Consider the following 27,396-nt stretch of genomic DNA (forward strand, 5'->3'; position numbering starts at 1 on the left):
GCATTTCATCCTGATATCCCACAGAGTACTCAGATTGAAGAGTCTGATGAAAGCCAGAGACTCACTTCCTCAGGGAAAACAGCGCAGTTCCGTAACATATGTGGTGCCATTTTTCAGAAGGTTAACATGCTTCCTGGAGCCCTTCTATGGCTTTCAGCCAGAAAATCTCTCAAAGAGGACGGGTGCATATGACGGAGGTGCCCTGGGGCCACAGCCGTCTCCAGGCATGTTCTGTTAGCTCAAATGCAAGGTTTTTATTTTATTTTTATTTTATTTTATTTTATTTTTTTATTTTTATTTTTATTTATTTATTTATTTTGAGGCAGAGTCTCGCTCTGTCGCCCAGGCTGGAGTACAGTGGCGCGATCTCGGCTCACTGCAAACTCCACCTCCCGGGTTCACGCCATTCTCCTGCCTCAGCCTCCTGAGTAGCTGGGACTACAGGCGCCCGCCACCACGCCCGGATAATTTTTTAAATATTTTTAGTAGAGATGGGGTTTCACCGTGTTAGCCAGGATGCTCTCGATCTCTTGACCTTGTGATCCACCCACCTCGGCCTCCCAAAGTGCTGGGACTACAGGCTTGAGCCACGGCGCCCGGCCAAATGCAAGGTTTTTAAAAAATTTAAACCAACATTTAAAATCAGGACCTTTCACATAAATCTTAATTTCTGGCTTTCCTTGGTCGAAAAAATCAGAAGTTATGCAACAGTGGGCCCAGTTTCCTGTGCACACGCAGCTGGCTGGAGCTAAGCTCATTGAAATTCTCACTCACTAAGGTCCCCACATCATCTCCCCAATGCCAAGGTCAAGGGTCAGCTGCTAGTCACCCCCTTCCTGCACTGTTTTCCTTATAGCAGAGAGTAATTTTCCTCGCACATTCTCCACCGAAGGTTTTAAAATAAATGAGCACAGAATGTCTTTCAAGAAAAACGGGAGCACACCTCCTTGTGGAGGGAAGAATCCCCCAGCTGCTCAGTAAGCAGTTGGCTTTGCCTGTCTGAGGTTCCTGCTGGCCCCTGGGAATAGCCACGCTGTCCACTCTTGCTTCAGAGGGGCAGTAGGTTGAGAGATCCATTGATTCCAAAGGTAGTAAGGGGCCAACGACTTCCATACTCAGTTCCTGGGGGTGGCTATGAGGGCTAGAAGCAAGCTCAGGAGCAGTGCCTGCCATAAGAAAGGCTGGATAGATGGCAGGTCCGACTGCAGTGTCACACCTGCTACCACTGAGGGGACAGCGGGCTTCCACCAGCTCTAGCGCCTCCTCTCAAGCTGAGGTCATGGACCAAAGAGATTGAGGCCTTCAAAAGACAGTCCAACAACTCTCTTTGCAGGGACACACTTGTACTTACTCGTGGTGGTCGCTGAAGCTCTGAAGAAGCCTCAGAAACTGTATCTTCAAGGTGATGTCCTGAAACACATGCATAGCCTCAATGTTAAGACCACAGTCACCAGGTTCCAAAACAACACAAGCAGACACTCTGGTGAGAGCCTACTTCTCTGAGCCTCTGTCCTCATGCACCATGAGGACCTTTCTTTAGCTAGAAAACCATCTGTTCACTTCCACATCTGATCAACAGCAGATTAAGCTAATGCGGCCCCCTTCCTGCTAAAAACATGCCAGTACACTCAATAAAAAATAAGGCGGGGCGTGGTGGCTCACACCTGTAATCCCAGCACTTTGGGAGGCCGAGGCGGGCAGACCGCTTGAGGTCAGGAGCTTGAGACCAGCCTGGGCAACATGGCAAACCCCGTCTCTACTAAATATACAAAAATTAGCCAGGCATGGTTACTGTGCCTATAATTCTGGCTACTCAGGAGGCTGAGGCAGGAGAATCATTTGAACTTGAGAGGTGGAGGCTGCAGTGAGCCAAGATCACACCACTGACTGCACTCCAGCCTGGGCGATGGAGACTCTGTCCCAAAAAACAAACAAACAAACAAAACGTGTGTGGAGCGGTGGGGGGAAAGTCCACAGGAATCAGAAATGAAGAAAGGACCGAGGAGTTTGGAGTAGTGAGCCAAGGAACTGATACTCAGCAGCTGAGTGCAGTGTGGAGCGGTGGCGACAAGACCTAGTCACACTAACGCTTGGGTTTTAATGCCCTGAAGGGACCAGACAGGGTCTCAGGTCCCTGTAAAGCCTGGGGAGCATGTATACTTGGCGAGAGAAGGGTTAGAAAGGCCTGACCCACCAGCCCAGGGAGCCTGGCTCTGCCAGGGTGTTGCTGGCAGGTGAAGGGAGCCCTCCCAAGAGTAGCAGAAACCCTGCACTCACACGACTGGGGCAGCAGGGCCAAGATATTAAACATGAAAACTGGCCCCGGGACAGCTGTACCTGACATACCTGGCAGACAAAAGCAAAAGTGCCCTGTAGAAACGCCTCCAGGGCTGAGGCTACACAGGTACCCAAGGGGGAAACTAGCCCCACTGACCTCAACGATCTGCCCGCCTTGGCCTCTCAAAGTGCTGGGATTACGGGTGTGAGCCACCACACCCAGGAGCACGGTTCTGTAAGCGGATGAAAATTACAATAGGATAAAACAGCAAATAAAAAAGCATGCTGCTAGCTCATGCAGTGGGCAGCCCCCTGCCTGGAGTGAAATGAGATCCCCATCACAGAGGTGTACAAAGGGAAGTTGGCTAGAGGGCCTCGGGCAGAAACTTTTTTTTTTTTTTTGTGAGACACAGTCTCACTCTGTTGCCCAGGCTGGAGTGCAGTGGCGTGATTTCAGCTCAGTGCAACCTCCGCCTCCTGGGTTCAAGCAATTCTGGTGGCCTCTCCACAGACATTACGAAACACGAGGTAACACTCCACCCTGAGGTCTGAAGACTCAAACACAAGCATTAGTACCCATGAGCAACCGAAAGAGATCTTAAGAAAGGATTTTACAAATGATTAAAAACAGAATATACAGCAGAAAAAAGTTATTAACATCATGGCTAAGCAGTTTCCGAACTGAGCCGGACAGAACATCTAGAAATGCAAAATCCATCTGCTTGAAATTAAAAACTCAAATGATAAAGCAGAAGACAGCTCACTGAGGGAAGTCCCCAGAGTGCAGTGAAGAGATCAGGGCCCCATGGCACCGGGCCCTGATGGCTGTGTGGCACTTTTAGGTCCCAGAGCACCTTCCTTCGCATGCTGGTTGGAAGGTTGCGGACTAGCCAGGGGGCCAACAGGGGAAAGAGTATTATCCTTCTTTTGCAAGAAAACAGAGGCTCAGAGATTCAGTGATTCATTCAAGCCCTTACAAGTCTTCCAATGTCCTGTTCAGAGCTCTCTCAAGGGGACTGTGAGAGACACAAGGTAAAGGAGAATCCTTGGGCTCAAAAAACCAAAGCCCCCTTTTTTTGTATGAGACAGTGTCTTTGCTCGGTCACCCAGGCTGGAGTGCAGTGGCGTGATCCAAGCTCACTGCAACCTCCACCTCCTGAGTTCAAGCGATTCTCCCACCTCAGCCTCCTGAGTAGCAGGGATTACAGGTGCCCACCAACACGCCCGGTTAATTTTTGTATTTTTAGTAGAGACAGGGTTTCATCATGTTGGCCAGGCTGGTCTCGAATTCCTGACCTCAAGTGATCTGCCTGTCTTGGCCGTTCAAAGTGCTGGGATTACGGGTGTGAACCACCATGCCCGGGAGCACAGTTCTATAGGTGGATGAAAATTATAATAGGGGCCGGGCGCGGTGGCTCAAGCCTGTAATCCCAGCACTTTGGGAGGCCGAGGCGGGCGGATCACAAGGTCAGGAGGTCGAGACCATCCTGGCTAACACAGTGAAACCCCGTCTCCACTTAAAAGATACAAAAAATTAGCCGGGCGAGATGGCGGCGCCTGTAGTCCCAGCTACTCGGGAGGCTGAGGCAGGAGAATGGCGTCAACCCGGGAGGCGGAGCTTGCAGTGAGCTGAGATCCGGCCACTGCACTCCAGCCTGGGCGACAGAGCGAGACTCCGTCTCAAAAAAAAAAAAAAAAAAAAAAGAAAATTATAATAGGATAAAACAGCAAATAAGGAAAAGCATGCTGCTAGCTCATGCAGTGGGCAGCCCCCTGCCTGGAGTGAAATGAGATCCCCATCACAGAGATGTACAAGGGGAAGTTGGCTACAGGGCCTCAGGCAGGAACTTTTTTTTTTTTGAGACACAGTCTCACTCTGTTGCCCAGGCTGGAGTGCAGTGGTGTGATCTGAGCTCAGTGCAACCTCCGCCTCCTGGGTTCAAGCAATTCTGGTGTCTCAGCCTCCCAAAGAGTTGTGATTACAGGCACCCAACACCATACTTGGCCAGGCCGGTCTGTAACTCTTGACCTCAAGTGATCTGCCCGCTCAGCCTCCCAAAGTGCTGGGATTACAGGCATGCGCACTGCGCCCGGCCTAGGAACATCTTAAAAGGGATTTCCGCATAGGTTGGGGTGGGGAGTGGGGTTCACTCAGATCCTACTCCAAGGTAGCTTCCAATTAGGGGACTATAAAATATAATTTTAGTCTCTGCTCTAGTCCCAAAGGAAAAAAGGTCAACGGGCCAGCAGCAGTCTTGAAACAACTACTCCAAGCCAGTGAGGCACCATCTGTCTGTCCCCAGAGGTCTCCTGCTTACCGGGCTACAGTCACAGTTCTGGTTGTGACCATGGAGGACAAGAGCAGATGCTGAATGCTTCCTCCAAATCAGTTTGTCAAACAGATTATTAAGTCCAGGGATCAGCTTGAACTCTGCAATCATTCTGTGAACCTGGATGGGATAGGAAGGAAAAAGTATTAAGCAAATGTGCTTGAAAAATCCAGCAAAACCTCCTGCTCAGTACACACGATAATGACATTCAGGACGAAGAAAGCAACTAACTGTCAGTAAGAAGTGCCGGGGTTTGAAGAAAACATCCGTGTATCCTCTACGCCCAACACACACACACTTTCTAACTTTGCTCATTAATGCTCACGATAATCCTACAAGTCATAATGTATGACAGTTCCTATCACAGAAGCATGAGTTTGGGATTCAGATAGTCCTGCGTATGATTTAAGAATCCTTTCGGATTCGAGAGTCCTGGGTTTGACTCTTAGCTTCACCATGTGCAAACTTTGTAACCTTAAATTCCTTAAGATTTGTCTCCTTGTATTAACATGAAAATGTCCCTCATGCTTTGCACTAGGATAAATTTCAGCTGAAAGTAAGATACGATTATTTAAAAACTCTAAGATCCAGAAAAATCTCTGCAAAGAATTAAAAAAAAAATGATCTAAGAGTTGGAAAAGCCTTTCTGAAGGATCACACTAAACCTAGAAGCTCAAAAAGAGGCTTGTTGACATCAACCACCCAAACCTTTTAAAATTCTGAATGGCAAAACTCAAAATAAGCAAAGTCACAAGCCAAATATGACAACAAGAGAACAGACATTGGCAATTCATTCCACAAGCAAAGAAATTCCTCTATAAGGAGTCCTACAAACATCTCTGATTTTCCACTCTTTCAGACTGGGAAAAATGACAAAGCTCTAAAAGAACGTGTTGGTGACCTGGGCATCAGGTACATTCACACGCTGTTGGTGGGAGGGCACACTGCTACGACCTGCACAGGGAAGAGGGTTTCGCAGTAGCTCTAAAATTTCAAATCCATAATCCCTTTAACCAGCAATTCCACTTGAGGAATTTACACTCAGATCCATATAAATACTAAATGACACATATTTACAATGCTATTCACTGCAGCATTATTTGTAATGCCCCAAAATAGATATAACCTACACTTCCATCAACAGAGATTAGCGAAATAAATTATGGTATGCCACTCAACGGGATATAAGGCACCAGTAAAAAAGAATCAAGGTGTTTTGTATGTCGTGAACTTAACAACTGCTGAGAGATAATACTGGGAAAGCAAGTATGTTCATGCTATATTACTGACTGTGTAAAAAAGAGAGGAATACAATTCGCCTTTGTAAGCATAAAAATGTCTCTAGAAGGATACACTAATAACTGGTAAAATTAGCTGCTTCATGGAACCATCAGAATGTCAAGGATCAGAGGGGAGACAGGCTTCATTGATACTAACTTAAATCTTTTAAAACAGAACTACAGGAATGATTTCCCTTTTAAAATTTGTTTATATAACGTAAGGCTATTACTAGCCCTTCTCAGGGCTGTTGTAAGGATCAAGTCAGAAAGCACACGTAAAGCTCTGCACACAGCACCAGTGCTCGCTTACTGCCATTTTACAAGGGGGAGAAGTTCAGCAAGACCAGCCTGGGCAACGTCAGTGATTGCAATACACCTAACTCAGGTGTTCTGATCCTAAAGTCTGCCCCTTTCTAGCCCACTACAGGTATGCATTTATCTTGGGAGACCAGAACCTGACAAAGACATCCCTGGCAGCCTCCATTTCAATGGACCTCTCCTTTCAACATATTAGGTTGTGTAAAAGTAATTGTGGGTTTTGCCACTGAAAGCAACGGAGGTTACTATTCTCTTTCTACCAGAAATCACAGCCTCTGGCCAGTGTTAGACTCATAAGCAGCCCAGAACCTGTTAAGACTGAGGCTGATGTAAAATGACACCTGCTCTGCCACTCAAGCCTTTACTAAAATCCAGCCCGGGTCTACCTTGCCCTGCTTAACTGGGGTTGGGGAGGTACGGCTGACATCTATGGTGTTTACCAAGCCATGTGCCTTCCTGTCTCACTCAAAGGGCCCTAAGCCAGGCCCAGGTCACACAGCTATAAAATGCTGCAACAATGGCCCACAAAAATTCATTCAGTGCAACTGCCTCATTGCACAGACTAGAAACCCAATCTTAAAGAGATGAGGGGTGAGACACAAAGCTGGGAAGAGAGGGGCCTTCTGAGGCAGACTTGGACCTGACCCTGGGTCTCCTAAGTTCAGGACAGTATTTAGGTTTGAGGTTTCTCCTACATCATTTCCCTTTTCTCTTAACAATACCAGCTTCTTAGCCGGGCATGGTGGCTCACACCTGTAATCCCAGCACTTTGGGAGGCCAAGATGGGCAGATCACCTGAGCTCAGGATTTCGAGACCAGCCTGGGCAATATGGTGAAGCCCTGTCTCTACTAAAAATACAGAAATTAGGGCCGGGCATGGTGGCTTACACCTGTAATCCCAGCACTTTGGGAGGACAAGGCAGGTGGATCACTTGAGGTCAGGAGTTTCAGACCAGCCTGGCCAACATGGTGAAACCCTCTCTACTAAAAATACAAAAATTAGCCGGGTGTGCTGGCGCATGCCTGTAGTCCCAACTACTCGGGAAGCTGAGGCAGGAGAATTGCTTGAACCTGGGAGGCGGAGGTTGAAGTGAGCAGAAATTGCACTCCAGCCTGAGTGACAGGGAGACTCCGTCTCAAAAACAAAAACAAAACACAAAAATCAGCCAGGCATGGTGGTGTGCGCCTGTAACCCCAGCTACTTGGAGGGCTGAGGCAGGAGGATCGCTTGAGCTCGGGAGCAGAGGTTGCAGTCAGCTGAGATCACGCCACTGCACCGCTCCAGCCTGGGCAGCAGAGCAAGACTACCTCAAAAAAAGGGGAAAAAAAGAAAGAAAGAAAGAAACAAAGAAAATAGCAGCTTCTTCATGTGTAAAATTTGTAAAACAAATTTTACTTGTAGAATGCATTATTCCTACTCTCAGGTCCAGCCCCATGGCCTGCTCTATAGGAGGATGGTAGGCAGGTGGGCGAGATGAAGTGCCACTCTACCTGAGGAGGCAGTGGTAAGAGCTCAGGCTTCGCAGTCAGCAAGCCCTGGGTTCACAAGGTAGCTTTGTGACCCTCGGCAACATTCTTTGAGCTCAAGTCCCTTGACAGAAAAGGAGATGGGGGACGACGGAGCTGTTGAAAAGGCTCAGTGAGGTAATGTGGAAGCTACTCAGGGCTTGAAGAAATGACTAAAAGAAAAGACTGCTATATGGATGATTTTCATAAGCACCAGAGGGATGAAACTTGACAGCATTTGGGGAGCCTTTCCAGTCTTGAGATTTCAGTTTGGCCAAGATTGGTCCGAGAACTTGGCCCAACTGCCCATTAACAAGAAGGCCTCTTTAAGGAAGAAGCCTTCTGTGAGGCCTGGCCAAGGAAATCCTTTCCCTTGCTACCCAGTGTAGGCAGGATCTGGGAATCCAGATCCTCACGGTGCCCAGCACACAGCAGAAAACCAGGAAATGCTGACTGTGCAAATGAGAACATGCTAGTGAAAGTTATTTTGGGGGGCCAGGATTTCAAGGTCACTAATGGTCCCTTCCCAAGGAAGCAGCGCTGTAATCACACAGTTTAGCTCAAGACTGCAACGACTCATAGCAACGTGGAAACAAGAGGGCTCAGCGAACAGAGAACTGTTGTGAGATGGCAGAAAGAGGAAGCAGGGTAGCAGAGTTTAAATCCTGGCTCTATCCAGGCCTGTCCCCGAGAGCACAGCCTAGTTTATGCCCTGGCTTTCTCAAGAATCGAGTGTGGGGACACAGAGTCACCACCTGTTGTGTAACTTACTAAATACCTGAAAATTCAAACAACTGTGAAAGTGCCTCGGAAAAGTAACAGCACTCAACACATAGAAGCTGTTCCTACAATTATTTCAAATATAAACAACTGTGAAAGTGCCTCGGAAAAGTAACAGCACTCAACGCATAAAAGTTGTCCCTACAATTATTATTTTTTATAAAAAACATGTTCCATATTGAAGGAAGGGACGCCAATGCTGTGGCTATCAGTGTGGGGTCTCATCCAGTGTCCTGGTTTTAAATACAACATAGGCTGAGGACTCCCAAAGTGACACCTCCAGCCTTGCCATCTCCCCAACAGCAGCTGTAGGTAATCAATCCAAGTGCCAATTCCATCAGACACCTCAAATCTACCTTGTACAAAACGCAGCTCCCCATCTTCCTAAGCCTGCCCCTCCACCCCTTACCTGCTGGTCTTAACCATCGCAATACATGGCAAATCCATTCTCCTATTTGCTTAGTTCACATCCAAACCATCAGCAAATCCTATCTTTCAAAATGTATCCAGAATGCAACCACTTCCCACCAGTCCCAACACCAATATGCTGGTCCTAGCTGCTATCATCTCTTGGCCCTATTATGAGGGCCCCTAATGGTCACCCTATTCCCTTCCTTGCTGTTTCCAGTCTTTCCCAAAGCAGTCAAAGGAATGACTTCTCACTTCACTTGGAGTAAAAACCAAAGTCTTTAAAATGGCCCGTGACAGCTTGACGTGACCTGGTCCCCGCGAGCCATCAGGCTTCCTCTCCTGGCTGTTTTCTCCAGGCCGTCCCCCAGTTGCCTCACTGTCCCAGTGACTACGCACACTCCTCCCCAGGGCACTGCCCTGTCCCACCTGCTACACTCTTTCATTCTCTTCCAGATGTTTTCATCCTCACTTGTAAAATGGGGGTAACTGCACCGATGTTGCCCAGACTTGTGACAGTCCAGTGTCTGACGCAGAAAGGTGTGGAAGGACTGCTGAGACCCCAGCCTCTCCTGCCCCCAAGCCTGGTTTCCTCCCTAGGAGAAGGGCGTGGTCTGCGGGAAAAGGCTACAGTCTTGAGGAGGAGGGCTGCACTCTTCCAAGCCCTTTTTCCTCCACTGTAGGTTATGGGCCCTTCCTCCTCCATCCTGGAATTACTTCAAGACTCAGGGAAGCCCTGCACATCTGGAGCCCCTCTACTTGCCCAGTTTTCCTAAGCAGACACAGCTCTGGGCTCTGTCCCACTGCCCTGAGCCCACATCAGGTTGGCAGCTCCTCCAGCACATCCACAGGGCCAGTCTTGCCAGTTTTCAACCCTTTCATCTTCACCTCACGGAGGCAACTGCCTGCTCCTGCCCTGAGCACCAACCAGGAATGCCTAGAAACGCTCCACACAGCAACGCACAGTGGAAAGACTCGCGCTTCTGGAATCAGCCTGGTTTCCTGACGGGTAGAACACTAGGAGAAATACCCCATGCTCTCCCAGGCTAGAGCAAGAGCCATTCCAACAGAAGGCCCTGTGGAGCACCTGGCATACCATGAGCGCCTGGGCAGCACCTGCTCCCCGTGTCCTGAGACGCTGGAGAGGGGCCCACCTGGTTTCGCTGACGCCCCATCAGCAGCACGCAGAGGACATAGAGCACTTCCAGTTTGTACATGATCTCATGCATAATCTTCATTGACTGGGGCAGCTGGGTCCTGGCTGACGTGTGAGGCAGGCCATTCTCCTCAGAAGCCCCTGGAGGAGGGAACACAATGGAGGCTGACACAGCCACCGGAGAGAGGATTGAGTCACGGCTTGTGAGGAAACACATTTCTGTCCCTCGAACTTGCTCTGAACAGACTTGTAGCATAGCCATTCAGCTGGGCCTTGAGCCTGAACAGAGACTCTGAAAGCTGCAAAACTCCCTCCACACCCCTAGGAGCCAGGTAAGCTCAGAGACTCAGAAAAATGGACTCTGCAGTAGTTGTATCTCATCAACTTTTACATGAAGTAAAAATACTCGGACACAGCCAACACAGTAACATGACCCATCCCTCCCTGCTTATCCCCTTCTCCTGCCACCAACCAGACCCCCAGAAAGTGCCCAGGCAGATGTCTGACAGCAAATTATGGGGACCGCTCTTCAAGTCGCAAATGGCCCTGCTTACTTGGTTCTACTGCTGAGATTCCATGAGGGACACTGCGGAAGCCTGAGAGGGATTCTTTTTGAAGAATTCCCTATTTTTTAAAAGAACCATCTAAATTTTTCTAAGGTTCAACTTTCTAAAGCAGACTGGGTATCACAACTGATGCTATTGATGCAGATGAACACGCTATCTATAGGCAGACTTTCATTTTACCCAATGTCATTACTGCTAACATCAACAGCAGCTAAGTAATATTTACTGGACACTTGACATGTGTCAGACTTACTGGCTTTATGACTTTGGGCCAGTCCCCTCCTCACTAGGCCTTAGACTGCTCTGTACTACTGCAGCAGACAGCTAGGGTTACTGTGAAGACTGAATGGGAACATAAGAGAAGCCCAGCATCTGATTCTTAGCAAGCCCCCATTCACTCCTAGATCCTTTATTTATGTATTTATTTATTTACTTACTTACTTACCGAGTCTGGCTGTGTCACCCAGGCTGGAATGCAGTTGTGCGATCTCGGCTCACTGCAACCTCCGCTTCCTGGTTTCAAGCAAGTCTCCTGCCTCAGCCTCTCGAGTAGCTGGGAATACAGGCGCATGCCACCATGCCCAGCTAATTTTTCTATTTTTAGTAGAGATGGGGTTTCATCATGTTGGCCGGGCTGGTCTCGAACTCCTGACCTCAAGTGCTCTGCCCGCCTCGGCCTCCCAAAGTGCTGGGATTACAGGGGTAAGCCACTGTGCCCGGCCTAGATCCCTATTATTTTAAAAGGGCATCGGTCAAGAGTCAGGAGAGGCTAAGTGATCTTGGCAGAGTGACTTCCCTTCAGTTTCCTCATTTTTAAGGTGAGAAGATGAATCAATAACTGCCAAGGTCCTCTCAAGCTCCTATAGGAACTGTTTCCCTAGAGGCCTTTTGCAAAGGCTTCTATGTGGTATAGAGGAGTGGTTATCAGATATATTCAGGTAAGGCTCATACAGAAAACATAGTGATACTCTGCAAAGTATCAAGACAGAAGAACCTAACTTATTCCAACCGGGTGTGGTGGCTCATGCCTATGATCCCACGACTTTAGGAGGCAAAGGCAGGTGGACTGCTTGAGCCTAGGAGTTTGAGACCAGCCTGGACAATACAGTGAGACCTCATCTCTATAAAAAAATTTTAAAAATTAGCTGGGCATGGTGGCATGTGCCTGTAGTCCCAGCTACTGAAGAGGGAGAGGTGGGATGATCGCTCGAGTCTGGAAGGTGAAGGTTGTAGTGAACCAACAGAGATCATGCCACTGTACTCCAGCCTGGACGACAGAGCTGAACCCTGTCTCAAAAAAAAAAAAAAAAAAAAAGAGAGAGAGAATCTAACTTACTCTATCCTACAGACTTGGAACTACTTTTCCCAGCCATGTTATGTTAAAATCACAACCCTGGAAGACGACAAGCTGCTGAATGAAGCGTGACTGAGACACAGCATGGCACGGTAGTTACGAGCAGGGACCCTGAAGCCAAACTACTGGGTTTGAACCCCAATCACTAACTGGGTGGTCTTCAGTAAATCAGTGGACCTCTCATGCTTCAGTATCCATCCTCCTTTGTAAAACAGCAATACTGACAACCATACCCACCCTTTAACGTTGTAAGGAGTAGAGGAATATATTGAAGGCGCCTGAAACAATGCCTGAAGTAAGCAACATACAATTAGAAACTAAATATAAGTTCTCAGAAAACTGAGTTTATCTGCTAACGCTTGCTTGCTACTTTGTATTCTTCTTTTTCATCTCCAAGCTTTTAATGGGAACTAAACAGGCAGGAGACAAAGACTCAGGAAAAATTTACTGGAGAAATTTTTAATTTAAGAGATTCCATCTACTCATATTTATTCTCCTGTACCTTGGGCAAAAAACTATAGTTACTCAATTTCCATGTTAGGACTCCTTGGCCCAGCTTCCAGAACAGTTAAGTGTCGGCTAATCTGCAAAGTGAACCTGAAGAACTATCACGCAGAATCCTGCCTCTGTCATACACTGCTGTGTGACCTTGCATGCTTGGTATCCTCAGCACCCAGCCCATGGTGCTCTAGGGAGTCCTGCAGGAAGGATGTTTATGGAAGCAGTGGGCACAGTGTGGGGCACACAAGTCCTACTGAGAAACGAACATCTACGAAGCAAGAGACAGGGCAGCTTGACGCCTCTCCAAGTCACCACCAACTTTTGGTGCCTGGCTTGTACAGGCCTGACAGACTTTCTGGGATATTTTCCAGAAACAGTCTCCAAAGCAATGGAGAGCTTAGCAACAAGGACAGTCCCAAGGATGAGGATGGGAAAACCAGCTCACAAGGCCTGTGCTTCCCTCTGAGTCTCTTCAGCTCTACCACGCCGATTGGAGCGGTCACCACTCTCTCTGTCTGCACTGCACTCCGTTTTCTGCGGGCATGCACACTCATTTGTTGTCTTTTTTTAAACAGCTTGGAGGTACAATTCACATATCATGCAATTCATCCATTTAATTAACCATATCATGATTTTTAGGATATTCATAGAGTTGTGCAGCCATTACCACAATCAATTTTAGAGTATCTTCATCACCCCCCAAAATCAGCCTTGTACTCACTACCAGTCACTTCCTATTTCCCACCAAACCCCTTAGCTCTAGGCAACCATGAAACTATTTTCCATCTCTAGGTAATTGCCTATTCAGGACATTTCATATTAATGCACTCATGCAATATGCCGTCTTTTGTGACGCTTCTTTCACCTAGTACAATGTTTTCAGGGTTTATCTATGCCGTGGCACCGATCAGCATTCCCTTTTTTTAACTGCTGAATAACACCCGCTGGTATAAATACGCCACATTCTGGCTTGGCACAGTGGCTCACGCCTGTGATTCCAGCACTCTGGGAGACCAAGACGGGAAGATCGTTTGAGCGCAGGAGTTTGAGACCAGCTTGGGTAACACAGCAAGACCCTGTCTCTTTTTATTACAAAAAATAAAAAAATTAGCTGGGCGTGGTGGCGTGCACCTGTGTTTCCAGCTACTCAGGAGGCTGAGGTGTGAGGATGGCTGAGCCTGGGAGGTCAGGGCTGCAATGAGTGCAATGAGCTGTGATCACACCACCGCACTGTAGCCTAGGCGAGCTGTGATCACACCACCGCACTGTAGCCTAGGCGACAAAGCAAGACCCTGTCTCCAAAAAAAATAAATACATAAGAATATACCATATCCTGTTTATTCATTCATCGGGTGACAGTCATTTGCGTTGTTTCCATTATTTTGGCTGTTATGAATATGCTGTGATGAATATTCCTGAAAAAGTTTTTGAGTAACATGTATTTTCATTTATCTTGGGTATATACCTGGGAGTAGGATTTCTGGGCCCTATGACATAACTGTATGTTAACCTTCTGAGGAACTGCTAGACTGTTTTCTAAAGTGGCTGCACTATTCTACATGTCCACTAATAGTGAATGTGGGTTCTGATTTCTCCCTATTCTTGCCAACCCTTATTATCTACCTTTTTTGACAACCATTTGAGTGAGTCATTGTGGGGTTTGTTTTTTCCTCTATCACCTAGACTGAAGTGCAGTGGCAGGACCACAGCTCACTGCAGCCTTGAACTCTGGACCCAAACAATCCTCCCACCTCAGACTCCCAAGTTGCCAGGACTACTATGGGCACATGCCACCATGCCTGGCTAACCAAAAAACATTTTTTTTTTTTTTGTAGAGATGAGGTCTTGCTCTGTTGTTCGAGCTGCTCTTGGACAATCTTCCTGCCTTGGTCTCCCAAAGTGTTAGGATTACGGTGCCAGCCACTGTGCCGGGCCTCACTGTGGTTTTGATTTGCATTTCCCTGATGGCTAATGATGGTGAACATTTTTCACGTGCTTAATAATTATTTGTATATCTTCTTTGGAGAAATGTCTATTCAGATCCTTTGTCTATATTTTGAAATGGGTTGTCTTTTTATTATTGAGTTATGGGAGTTCTTTATACATTCTAGATACAAATCCCTTATTAGATATATGATTTGCAAAAATGTCCCAACCCTGTATTCCCCACAAAAACATTCTTCCATGCTGTGTGTTCTCTTTTCACTTTCCTGATAGTGTTTTCTGAAGAACAACAAGTTTTAACTTCGATGAAGTCCAATCTATTATTTATTTGCCTGGTTGCTTGTGCTTCAGATGTCACTGTGTATGGCATCTAAATTGTTAAATCCAAGGTCATGAAGCTTTATCCTTATGTTTTCTTCTAAGGGTTTTGTAAGTTTAGCTCTTTTATTTAGGTCTTTGACCCTTTTAATTTTGTATATGACATGAGGCAGGGGATCTAACTTCATTCTTTTGCATGTGGACATCAAATGGTCCCAGTACCATTTGTTGAAAAGACTACTACTGTTTCCACCAATGAATGGTCTTGGTACCTGTTGAAAATCAATTGATCATAATAAGCATGAGGCTTTATTTCTGAACTCTCAACTCTGATCAGTATGTCTATCCTCAGGCCGGCAGCACAGTGTCGATTGCAGCTTTGTAGTAAGTTTTCAAGTCAGGACATGAGTTCTCTTAGGTTTTTTTTTTTTTTTAAGACAGAGTCTCGCTGTCACCCAGGCTGGAGTACAGTGGCACGATCACAGGTTACTGCAGCCTCAAACTCCTGAGCTCAAGCTAACCTCCCACCTCAGCCTCTTGAGTAGCTGGGACTATAAGTGGGTGCCACGAGGCTTGGCTATTTTTTAAATTTTTTGGAGACGGGGTCTCGCTATATTACCCACACTGGTCTCAAACTCCTGAGGCCAAGTGATCCTCCAGCCTCAGCCTCCCAAAGTGCTGGGATTACAGGCATGAGTCACTGTACCCGGCCTAGTTCAAGATTGTTTTTGTTCATCTGAGTCTCTCGCATTTCTACATGAATTTTAGGATCAGCCAGTCCATTTTTGCAAAGTAGTCAGCTGAGAGTTCTGACAGAAACTGTGTTGAATCTGCAAGGCTGACCTGTAGATCAGTAATGGGAATACTGTTAACAATATTAATCTTCTGATTCAAAGACAAGGGATGTCTTTACATTTATTTAGGGTTTAATTTTTCAATGATGTTTTAGAATTTTCAGAGTATAAGTTTTACACTTAAGTTGCTAAGTATTTTATTTTTTTGATCCTATTGTAAATAAAATTTTTTTTTTTTTTTTTTTTTTGAGACGGAGTCTCGCTCTGTCACCCGGACTGGAGTGCAGTGGCCGGATCTCAGCTCACTGCAAGCTCCGCCTCCCGGGTTTACGCCATTCTCCTGCCTCAGCCTCCCGAGTAGCTGGGACTACAGGCGCCAGCCACCTCGCCCGGCTAGCTTTTTGTATTTTTTAGTAGAGACGGGGTTTCACCGTGTTAGCCAGGATGGTCTCGAACTCCTGACCTCGTGATCCGCCCGTCTCGGCCTCCCAAAGTGCTGGGATTACAGGCTTGAGCCACCGCGCCCGGCCAATAAAATTTTCTTAATTTCATTTTTGGTTTGTTGATTGCTACTGTATAGAAATACTACTCATTTTTTAACATTAGCCATTCTGAACCTTTGTTGAACCTGTTTATTAGTTTATTGGTTTCTATAGTAGGTTCCTTAGGTTTTTCTACATATAAGATCATCCCATCTGTGAAGAGTTTCACTACTTTTCTAATTTGTATGCCTTTAATTTCTTTTTCTTGCCTAACTGCCCTAGCCAGAACCTCCGATACAATGCTGAAGAGAAGCGGCAACAGCACTGCCACTTCCAGAAACAATCAGGAACTCTTGGTCCTGATCTTAGTGGGAGAAGCTTTCCATTTTTTGCCATTAGGTATGATGTTAGCCATGGGTTTCTGTAGATGCCCTTTAACAGGTTGAAGAAGTTCTCTCCTGAGTTTTTGTTTTTACCAGAAGGGGTGTTGGATTTTGTCAAATGCTTTTATGGAAACGATCATGTGATTTTTGTCCTTTATTCTATGAATACAGTGTATTACATAAACTGATTTTCAAACGTTGAACCAAATTTACATAAATCCATTTGGTCATGGTATACAATCCTTGTATGTTGCTATCCTTGGTGTGCTAAGTATTTTGTTGAGGATTTTTGCACCTATAATCATAAGAGATACTGGTCTTGTGATGTCTTTATCTGGTTTTGGTATCATGATAATATGATCTCAAAGAACAAGCTGGGAACTGTTCCTTCCTCTTTTATTTTCTATTAGAGTCTGGAAAGTATTGGTGTGAATTCTTGAAACACTTGGTAGAATTAACCAGTGAAGCCACGTGGGCCAGGACTTTTCTTTGTGGGCAGTTTTTCATTATTTATTCAATCTTGTTGCTACAGTTCTTTCAGGTTTTCTATTTCTTCCTGAGTTAGCTGCGGTAGTTTGTGTCTTTTAACTGGCTCATTTCATCCAGGTTATTTAGTTTATTGGCTTACATGGTTTATAGTATTCTCTTAGAGTCCTTTTACTTTCTTAAGGTTGGTTGTAATGTACCTTCTTTCATTTCTAATTTAGTAATTTGAGCCTTTCTTTTTTGGTCAGTGTGGCTAAAAGTTTGTCAACTTTGTTGATCTTTTTAAAGATTACCTTTAAAAAAATCATCTTTGGTTTTGTAGATTTTCTCTATTGTTTTTCTATTCTCCATCTCACCAGTTTTCACTCTAATCCTATTAATTCCTTTTCCTCTTGAGATGTTTGTTTTTTTCCCAATGACTTAAGGTAGACGTTTAGGCAATTTAGATTTATTTAAAAATGTAGGCATTTATAGCTCTAAAGTTCCCTCTAAGTACACTTTAGCTGCATCCCCTAAGTTTACTATATAGTGTCATTTTCATTTCTCTCAAAATATTTCCGTGGTTTTTTTTTTGGAGACAGAATCTTGCTGTCACCCAGGCTGTGGTGTGATCTCAGCTCACGGCAACCTCCGCTTCCAGGGTTCAAGCGATTTTCCCGCCTGGACCTCCTGACCTTAAGCGACCCACCTCCTTGGTCTCCCAAAGGTCTGGGATTATAGGCGTGAGCCACCGTGCCCAGCCTCAAGATATATCCTAATTTTGCTTGTGATTTCCTGTTTGACCCACTGGTTATTTAGAAGTATACTGCTTAATTTTATTAATTTCCCAAGTTTCTGTTATTTATTTGTAACTCACCCCACTGGGATTTGAGGACACACTTTTGTAAATTTTAATCCTTTTAAATTTGCTGAACTTTTTTAACAGCCTAGCATATGGTCTATCCTGGAGAATGTTCACGTGCACTTGAGAAGAATGTGCATGCTGTAGTAGCTGGGTGGAGTGGTCTACAGTGCTGTTAGTCCTTGTTGGTATACAGTATTTTAAGTCTTCTGTTTTCCTGTTGATCTTCTGCTTAGTTTTATCCATTATTAAAAGTAGTATGTTAAGGTCTCCAGCTGTTGTTTTTGAACTATTGCTTTCTTCCAATCTGCTAGTTTTTGCTTCACGTATTTTTGGGGGGGTTGTTTTTAGATGCATACGTGTTTATAACTGTTAGATCTTCTCGATGGTTTCACCGTTATTATAAAATATCCCTATTTTGCTCTGATAATAGTTTTTATTTTAAAGTCTCTCCAGCTCTTTTGGCTGGGTGGTGGTGGCTCACACCTGTAATCCCAGCACTTTGGGAGGCCAAGGCAGGCGGACCACCTGAGGCCATTTGAGACCAACCTGGCCAACATGGTGAAACCCCATCTCTACTAAAAACACACACAAAAATGAGCCGGCCATAGGCTCCACGCCTGTAATCCCAACTACTTGGGAGGCTGAGGCACGAGAATCGCTTGAACCTGGGAGGTGGAGGTTGCAGTCAGCTGATCGTGCCATTGCACTCCAGCCTGGGCAACAGAGTGAGACTCTGTCTCTCCAACTTTTTAAAAGTACAGCCTCTCCAGCTTTCTTGTGGATGCTGCCTGCATGATACATCTTTTTCTGTCCTTTACTGCCCTATTTTATCTTTGAATTGAAAGTGTGTTTTCTGTAGGCTGCATATAACTGGATCTTGTTTTCTGATCCAATATAACAATCTGTCTTTTAAATGGTTAAATCGATTTGCATTTAATGTTACTATTGATAAAGCTGGACTTACTTCTGCCATTTTTTTGTTTTCTGTAGTCTTGTGTGTTTTTTTGTTCCTCAAAAAAAATTTTTTTTAAATCTGAAAAATATTAAGATGTATGTGGTAAGCAACTTTTTATTTTTTTCCTGATATGGAGTTTCACTCTTGTTATTCAGGCTGGAGTGCAATGATGCCATTTTGGCTCCCCACAACCTCCGCCTCCCGGGTTCAAGCGATTCTCCTACCTCAGCCTCCTGAGTAGCTGGGATTACAGGCATGTGCCACCACGCCCGGCTAATTTTGTATTTTTAGTAGAGATGGGGTTTCTCCATGTTGGTCAGGCTGGTCTCGAACTCCCGACCTCAGGTGATCCGCCCGCCTTGGCCTCCCAAAGTGTTGGGATTACAGGTGTGAGCTACTGCACCCAGCCGGCAACTTCTAAGAAAGTTAACTTGGGAAATACAGTGAAGAAATAATTGAAGGAGATATAATGTTATACTAGAAAATATTAATCAAAAGAAACATGAAAGCTTTCCGCCTCTTCTGGTATCACATCCAGCTGTTAGGCTCTATTAACTGCTGTCTGAATTCTCGACTGTTTTTGACAATGCCCTGGAGTATACACTGCTCCCACGTATAAATAAATTTAATTAATTTAATTAAAAAATTAATTCAATTAAATTCAGGAAGGGGTGATTTTTGAAATTGAGCTTTGTTCTGACCTTAGGAGAGTTCTTCTCAGCTGTCTCCTTCCCTGGTTCTCTGGTGAACTAGCTGGCCTGTGCATCACCTTGTTCTTAATTAAGAAGAGGTACCTGGCCGGGCATAGTGGCTCATGCCTACAAACCTGGCACTCTGGGAGGCCAAAGAGGGTGGATCACCTGAGGCCAGGAGTTTGAGACCAGCCTGGCCAACATGGCAAAATCTCTATTCAATAAAAGAGAAAACATAAAAAATAAAAGAGTAAAAAGAAGAGAGACCTGTCTTTTATTATTTGCTTACCATCAAAATCTCCTCAGATATGAACTTCCCTAGACTCTGTTCTTACTAACTGCTTTTCTCTGTGGGCAAATTCTCAGAGCAGGGTCAGTAGCCTCTAGTCTTCTGGGCTTGCCTTTCCCAGTGTAAAACCTCTGTACATGAGCAAGCAAGCTTAGGCAAAGGTGATCACAGCCATAGAATTCTTGGCCTGAAGTATGCGAGATAGAGTTTCCACACCGTGAGTGCAGTACGGAGTTGGGTGGAGGAAGGAAGCCTCTGACCTCTTTGCCATACTTACCGAGAACTTAGCCTTTTCAATTTGGAGCTGGAGGGAAGAAGAAAAGCTGGTGGCCTCCCACTCCCAGTGAGATACCTATTCCTTGTTTAGGAGCTGAGAATTCCTGGGTTTGTGTATTCTGAACCTGCTGGCCAGAATCAAATGCTTTAGGGGTGGGCACCTAACCAAAGACGGGCCAGAGTTATTTACCAGGAAGCTGCAGCTGAGACTGGGAGTCTTCTTATTTAATAGGCAGTCTTCTGCCTAGTCCCATCAAGGGGACCAGGAAAAGATAGGGCACAGTAAGACAGAAGACTAAGAAACATTGTAGAAAGAAAAAGAGATGAGGAGAGAAGTTTCTAGGTTCCTAAGAATGCTCTGGTTACTGGTTCTTATCAGTCCCTGAGACACAGCTGTCTCAGGTATGCAACAAAGCCCTTCTCCCTGAAATCAAGTCCACTTTGGGGAGTTCAATGAGGTTTCTGTAACCAGCTATCAAAAGAGTCTTAATAGTCGTGGTCTAGAATTGCCTCGAGGAAAATTCTACTTTGAGCAAATCTCCAATTAATCCTCCATGGAAAGCAGAGCAAGAATGGTCCCAGGTGCCCATGGAAAAGCTCCCAATCACTCAGGGGACCCATCCTCCCATACCTTGATTGTGCTCTGACTCTTCATTGGCCACTCGCATCAGGGCATCTAGCACCAAAGCATTGTCTAGCCATGTGTACCATTCCTCCAACTCCTGAAGGAAGCTGGCTGTGCCCGTTGACTCTGACACCTTTCGAGTCGCCAGTTTGCAAAGCCGCTCAACAAAGCCAGGGATGCTGAGAAGGGCCGCTGACAGGGAAAGAACAAACGAGGAAATTTTCAAAACAGAGACCAGCAAAACTACCCCTAAAGCCCTAACAAACAATCTGCATGATAGGAATAATTCTTACTCTGATAGTAGCTAAAGCTACTCTTTTAAAATGAAATGTCAAGCCAAGGTAAATAGTAATTATGTTATAGGCATAAGCTTAACTTTTAACAGGTACAGGGAAACAGTCTTTTTAATCTACTGGGAATGTACATCGGAACAATCTTAATGCCTTAAATTTGTGTGTCTTTGAGCCAAGAGGTCAATTTCTGGGGATTTACCATAGGGAAATAACCAGTCATATTACAAGAGAATATCTGTGTAAGGAGGTTCACTGATGTGGTTTCTGTAACAGCAAAAAGGTGAAGATAACTAAATGTTCACCAATAGCTGATTAATTAAATACAATGATACATTTATACAATGGAATACTGCAGAGACACTAAGAATGACACATACATCTTTATACAGTGACTCAAAATAGCTGTTTACTTGTTAAAGAGAGTAAATTAAACAATATGAGTTTAATTAAGTTCATTTTCTTCAAAAATTTAAATATTTACTTCTTTAAAATACACAAATAAGGAATGAAAACATATATACCAAGGGATTTGCTGTGGCTGTTCCTGAGGAGGAGAGAATATAAACATTTCTCTTAAAATTACTCATCTACAGTTTCTAATTCTCTTATAACATTTACTGGCAGGATGAAGATAAACATGTTTTTAAGGTAAAGAAAAAAACTGAATAATCACCCAATTTTTCTTTCTACCAGTCTCATTTTATTCACAATGAGTGAGGTGGAAACTCTGATCGGCATAGTAGAACATCATAAACTTCGGAGGCAGGGAGATCCAGATTCAAATCCTGACTCTGTCATTTAACCTTCTTTAAAATGAGACTAATGCCTGTTCATGTTTGCCTGAATATGTATTAAATCTCTCTGGAAGGACAGAAAAGAAGCCAAGAGCAGTGGCTGCCACAGTAAACAGCTATAAGATGGAAATAGCCAAAATGTCCATCAAGTGGAAAAGGGAATTAAGGTCACTGGGAATAACAGTGGAATGGAAACTTTTCAATAAACACTTTTGAATCCGCAGATTTTTTGGAACCATGTGAATATTACACCTAATTAAAAAATAATAAATGACTAGATATTTCAGGATATCAAGGGATTACCATTAATTTTTGATATGATGACAGAGTTACGAAAAGTCATTATCTTGTAAAAACACTGAAATATATGCAGGTGAAATTATGCAATGTGTGTCTGGGGTTTACTTCAAAATAACCCAAGGTGAAGTAGGGAATAGTAAATGGGAGTAGAGATAAAGTAAGACAGGCTTGAACTCCTGGACTCGAACTATCCACCCACCGTGGCCTCCCAAAGTGCTGGAATTACAGACTTAAACCACTGCTCATGGCCGTTTTTTTTTTTTTTTTTTTTTAATAAATGATTTTTAAAGATTTTTTATATTGACAAGGCTGAGCGCATTGGCTCATGCCTGTAATCCTAGCACTTTGGGAGGCCAAAGTGGGTGGATCACTTGAAGCTAGGAGTTCAAGACCAGCCTGGTCAACATGGCGAACTCCGTCTCTACCAATAATACAAAAATCAGCCAGGCGTGGTATCGTGCGCCTGTAGTCCCAGCTACTCAGGAGGCTGAGGCATGAGAATTGTTTGAACCTGGGATGCAGAGGTTGCAGTGAGCCGAGATCGCACCACTGTACTCCAGTGTGGGCAAGAGTGATACTCTATCTCAACACACACACACACCCTCCCTATAAATTAGTGAGTGGCTATGAGATGACGTTTGACCTTACTTATACTACATTAAGGTTCCTCAAAAAGTCAAACATAGAATTACCATATGACCCAGCAATTTCACTCTTAAATATATACCCCAAAGAACTGAAAACAGGTGCGCACACAAATATGTGTACACACACATTCATAGCAGCACTATAAGATGAAAACATCCCAAATGTCCGTTAACTTAAGGGATAAACAAACTGTGGTATCTACATATGATGACTATTATTCAGCCATATAAAGGAATGAAGTACTGACATGATACAACATGAATGAACCTCAAAAACATTATGCCAAGTGAAAGAAACCAGATTCAGAAGGCTATATGCTATATGATTCTGTTCACAGTCATGCACGGCATTAACGCTGTTGCGGTCAATGACAGACCACGTAGAAGACGGTGGTCCCATCAGATTGTAATACTGTATTTTTACTATAACTTTTTTCTATGTTTAGATACACAAATACCATTATGGTACAAGTGCCTACGGTATGTAGTATAGAAACATGCTGTACAGGTTTGCAGCCTAAGTGTATCATGGGCCACACCAGCTAGGTTTGTGCAAGTATACCCTATGACATTCACACAATGACAAAATTGCCTCACTGCATTTCTCAGAAGGATAGAGATTACTAAGTGACACATGACTGTATATGAAGTAATCTGAATAGGTAAATCCACAGAGAAAAAAGCATAACGGTGGTTGCCAGCGGTTGGAGAGAAGGCGTAATGGCAAGTAGCTGCTTAATGTGTATGGAGTTTCCTTTTGGGGTGATGAAAACGTGCAACTAGATAGAGGTGGTAGCTGCACAACACTGTAAATGTATGAAATGCCGCTGAGTTGTTCACTTTAAAATGGCTAATTTTATGTTATGTGACTTCCATCTCCATAAAATAATTATGCAGAAATAGATATCTGTTTGAGACACCATTTTTTTTTTTTTTTACGTATCAGCTTGGCAAATATAAAAAAGTTTGATAATGCTCTGTACTGGGAAGGCTACAGGCAACAGGGTGGGAAGATGAACAAGTAATTTCTTTGGAAGGTGAATTTGCCAACACTTATCAATTTCCATTAATGAGGGACTAATTAAATTATGGTATGCCCGTATAATAAAATACTATATAATTACAAAAAGGAATCATACAATTCTATATATGCTAGAGTATAATTTTTAGCAAGGTAAGTTTAATAAAAAGAGACAGAGCAGTGCTTATTTTATATTACCTATTTACATTACCATCTGTACAAACAGGAAGGAGTCAATCTCTGTCTCTCTCCCTCTTTCCCCCATCCATGATTGGGCATGGATAGAGTATCTCTGGAGGGACGTTTAAGAAACTGGTAAAAAGTCACCACAGGGAGGGGGACAAACTCTCTGCTGTACTTTTTGTACCATTTAAAAAAAATCTTAGGTGTATATTATTTTTTCTAAAAACAAATAAATAGGCTGGGTGTGGTGGCTCACGCCTGTAATCCCAGCACTTTGGGAGGTCGAGGTGGGTGGATCACCTGAGGTTGGGAGTTCAAGACCAGCCTGGCCAACATGGCGAAACCCCTTTTCTACTAAAAACACAAAAACATGAGTCGGGCGTGGTGGCCCATGCCTGTAGTCCCAGCTACTTGGGAGGCTGAGGCACGAGAATCGCTTGAACCAGAAAGCGGAGGATGCAGTAAGCCGAGATTGTGCCACTACACTCCAGCCTGGGTGACATAGCCAGACTCAGTCTCAAAACAAAACAAAACAAAGCAAAAAAAACAAAAAAGAAATAAAAAGTTTGTATTCTACATGAAAATCTTCACAAAGCTGGATTTTTATTCTTATACTTCTGTTCTCAGCAAAAATAGCTCCCGCTGCTTGACCTGCTCCTCTCAGGACAGCATGTAGGAGCTAGTCTTCCCCATTCCTGCACACAGAAGTCGGACTTCCCACCCCAGATTCTTGAGCTGTTGAGAGTCACTCACCTCCTGAAAAGCTAACGAAAGCTACAGACTGTCTCCCCGGAAAGAAATTCGCTGGACCAATCATACCTAGCAATTCACATACAATCTCATGGGCTGACACCCCAGCGTATCCAGTCCTTGTAATTCTCACAGCTTTAGCAGTAGCTACCACACCTGGCTGGTTAATGGTAAACTGACAACTAAATCACTCACAACTCCTGGGAATTTCTGCAGAAGCAGGCCTCTTCTCTCCTCTCACTGCTGAAACATCAGTATTCCCCACACACTCCGGTAGTTTTCCCTCCTGCTTTCCAGCTTCATGTGCTGCATAATTCGGCCCCTCTCAGCTAAGTGTCACTTATAAATTGACAATTATCTAGCCTATAGCTTCATTTGCATCTCTGCTAAAAATCTTGAAAGATGTTACTTTCCCCCAGAAGGAAACCAGTTGTTCTCTTCTGAATCGACAGAAGGAATCAACAGAAGGTAGTTCTGAGAATCTCAAAAAAGACTCAAAAAATAATGATTTATGCCATCTTTCTAGAGGTCAGATAATTTACATTAGATAATTACATGTAAATTATCTGAGCTCCAGGAAGATGGCATAAATCATTATTTTTGCTGGGCAAGAAAATGACCTCACAGCCACAGTTTATTAAAAACGATATGAAAACTTTTTGGCAACATCCTACATATTTCAGCTTTCCATACAGTTATGGACTATATCCCTCCAGCCCCTGTAAATTCATATATTGAAGCTCTAGCCCCAAATATGACTGCGTTTTGAGATAGGCCCTTTAGGGAGTGTGGTGGTGTGACGGTTAATTTTAGCTGTCAATTTGACTATACTGTGGGATGCCAAAGTGGCTGGCATAGCACTGTTTCTGGGCGTGTCTGTGACGGTGATTCCAGAAGAGATTGGTGTATGAGTCTGTGAACTAAGGGAAAATCTGCCCTCAATGTGGGCAGGCACCATCCAATTGGCAGGGGAGCAGTGGGAGGCGATGGAGGAAAACAAAAAGGGATTCTCGCCCTTCTGGAGCGGGAAGTTTTTCTCCTACTGCTCTTGGATATCAGACTCCAGGATCTTAGGCTTTTGGTCTCTGAGACTTGCACCAGCAGTCTCCGGGGTCCTCCAGCCAGGGAGCTACACCATCAGATTTCCTGGTTCTAAGTTTTCTGGACTTGGACTGAGCCATGCTAACGGCTTCTCAGGTTCTCCAGCTTGCACACGGCTTCTCTTTTATTTTATTTATTTCTTTTTGGAGATGGAGTTTTACTCGTTGCCCAGGCTGTAGTGCAATGGCACAATCTCGGCTCACTGCAACCTCCGCCTTCTGGGTTCAAGCAATTCTCCTGCCTCAGCCTTGCAAGTAGCTGGGAGTACCGGCATGTCACCACGACTGACTAATTTTTGTTGCAGATGGCTCATCATGGGACTCCTCTGCCTCTGTGATTGTGTGAGCCAATTCCCCTAACAAATCTCCCCTCATAAATCCTACTGCTTCTGTCTCCAGATCTGGAGATTGCTGCCTAATACAGGGAGGTAATTAAGGTTAAATGAGGTTACAAGTGTGGGGCCCTAAACAGAGAGGACTGGTGTCCTTCTAAGAAGAGGAAGAGACACCAGAGATCTCTGTCTCTCCTCACTGACGCAAAGGAAAAGTCATATGTGGATACAACAAAAACGTGGCCTTCTACAAGCCAGGAAGAAAGGCCTCACCAGGAACCAATCCTGACAGCACCTTGATCTTGGACTTCTAGCCTCCAGAACTGTGAGAAAAATAAATGTCCGTTAGTTAAGTCACCTAGTCTATGGTATCTTGTTACGGCAGCTCAAGCTGACTGACACACACATCTGAGATTAAAGGCATTCGCTACTGGAGTGCAATTCAAGAATGACAACATTCAGAGGACTAAGACTTTTCTCACCCACTCATGATTTAATTATGTCCACCGGCTTGGCCTTCCCAGGGCATTCGAATGGAGAAAATCATGTGGGTAAGGGAATGGAGTAGGAATTACCGTCAGAGTCGGGAGGGGTCAGACCCTGTACAACCTCATGTGTGGAACCTACAACATTTAAGCTTTATTCCAAAAGCTACAAGCAGAATCACATATAGACTGTCTACTACGTTAGTCACACAGGTATGAAAGTGAATCTAGGTATTTTAGAGAGACTTAAAAAAAAAAAAACTCCCAAATAAAAAAAACAAAAACTGAGCTTTGGGTTCTCAGTTAATCAAAAAAGCCCAGCTGACCAGAACAATTCATTCCTCAAGAATAATGGGTAATGCTGGTTTTACTTAAGTCAGTTTACAAATAGGCATATGAAGGCAATCAATACTAACAAGATCAAAATCATCTGCCAGAACAGATTCCTTAAATGGGAAACTAAAAGATGCAAGTTACTTAGTGCCTCGGCATACACAGCTATCCCATACAGAACCTTTCTAGCCCTCAGTTTCCTCACATGTGCAATGGGGATACTAATCTCTATTCCACAGGGCACTTGAAGGATTAAATAAAATCACTTATAGGTAAAGCAGTTAGCTCAGTGTTTGCCATGTATCAGGAGCTTAGCAAGTATTACCTTTTGTCAATGTATATGGAGGTGTGTACACCAGCTCTGAGGTATAATTCAGTTATAATGAAAGTCACATATTTTTTTTTTTTTTTTTTTGAGACGGAGTCTCGCTCTGCCGCCCAGGCTGGAGTGCAGTGGCCTGATCTCAGCTCACTGCAAGCTCCACCTCCCGGGTTTATGCCATTCTCCTGCCTCAGCCTCCCGAGTAGCTGGGACTATAGGCACCCGCCACATCGCCCGGCTAGTTTTTTGTATTTTTTAGTAGAGACGGGGTT

General features: G+C 44.5%; 1 protein-coding gene across 3 annotated transcripts in view; it reads right to left on the reverse strand.

Moving 5' to 3' along the window:
• TRPC4AP (transient receptor potential cation channel subfamily C member 4 associated protein) overlaps positions 1-27,396 on the reverse strand; it is a 90,424-nt gene that overhangs the window by 9,533 nt on the left and 53,495 nt on the right. For 2 of the 3 annotated variants that reach the window (XM_030915200.1, XM_030915202.1), the window contains 4 exons: positions 20,571-20,756; positions 10,054-10,220; positions 4,596-4,727; positions 1,352-1,410 (listed from right to left, as the gene is read on the reverse strand). In XM_030915200.1, coding sequence (XP_030771060.1) covers positions 1,352-1,410; positions 4,596-4,727; positions 10,054-10,220; positions 20,571-20,756 — 544 coding nt within the window. The remainder of the gene's footprint in view (positions 1-1,351; positions 1,411-4,595; positions 4,728-10,053; positions 10,221-20,570; positions 20,757-27,396) is intronic. The other variant, XM_030915201.1, reaches the window with a different exon arrangement.

Source organism: Rhinopithecus roxellana, chromosome 13 (genome assembly GCF_007565055.1).
Source record: "Rhinopithecus roxellana isolate Shanxi Qingling chromosome 13, ASM756505v1, whole genome shotgun sequence".
Taxonomy (NCBI): Eukaryota; Metazoa; Chordata; class Mammalia; order Primates; family Cercopithecidae; genus Rhinopithecus; species Rhinopithecus roxellana.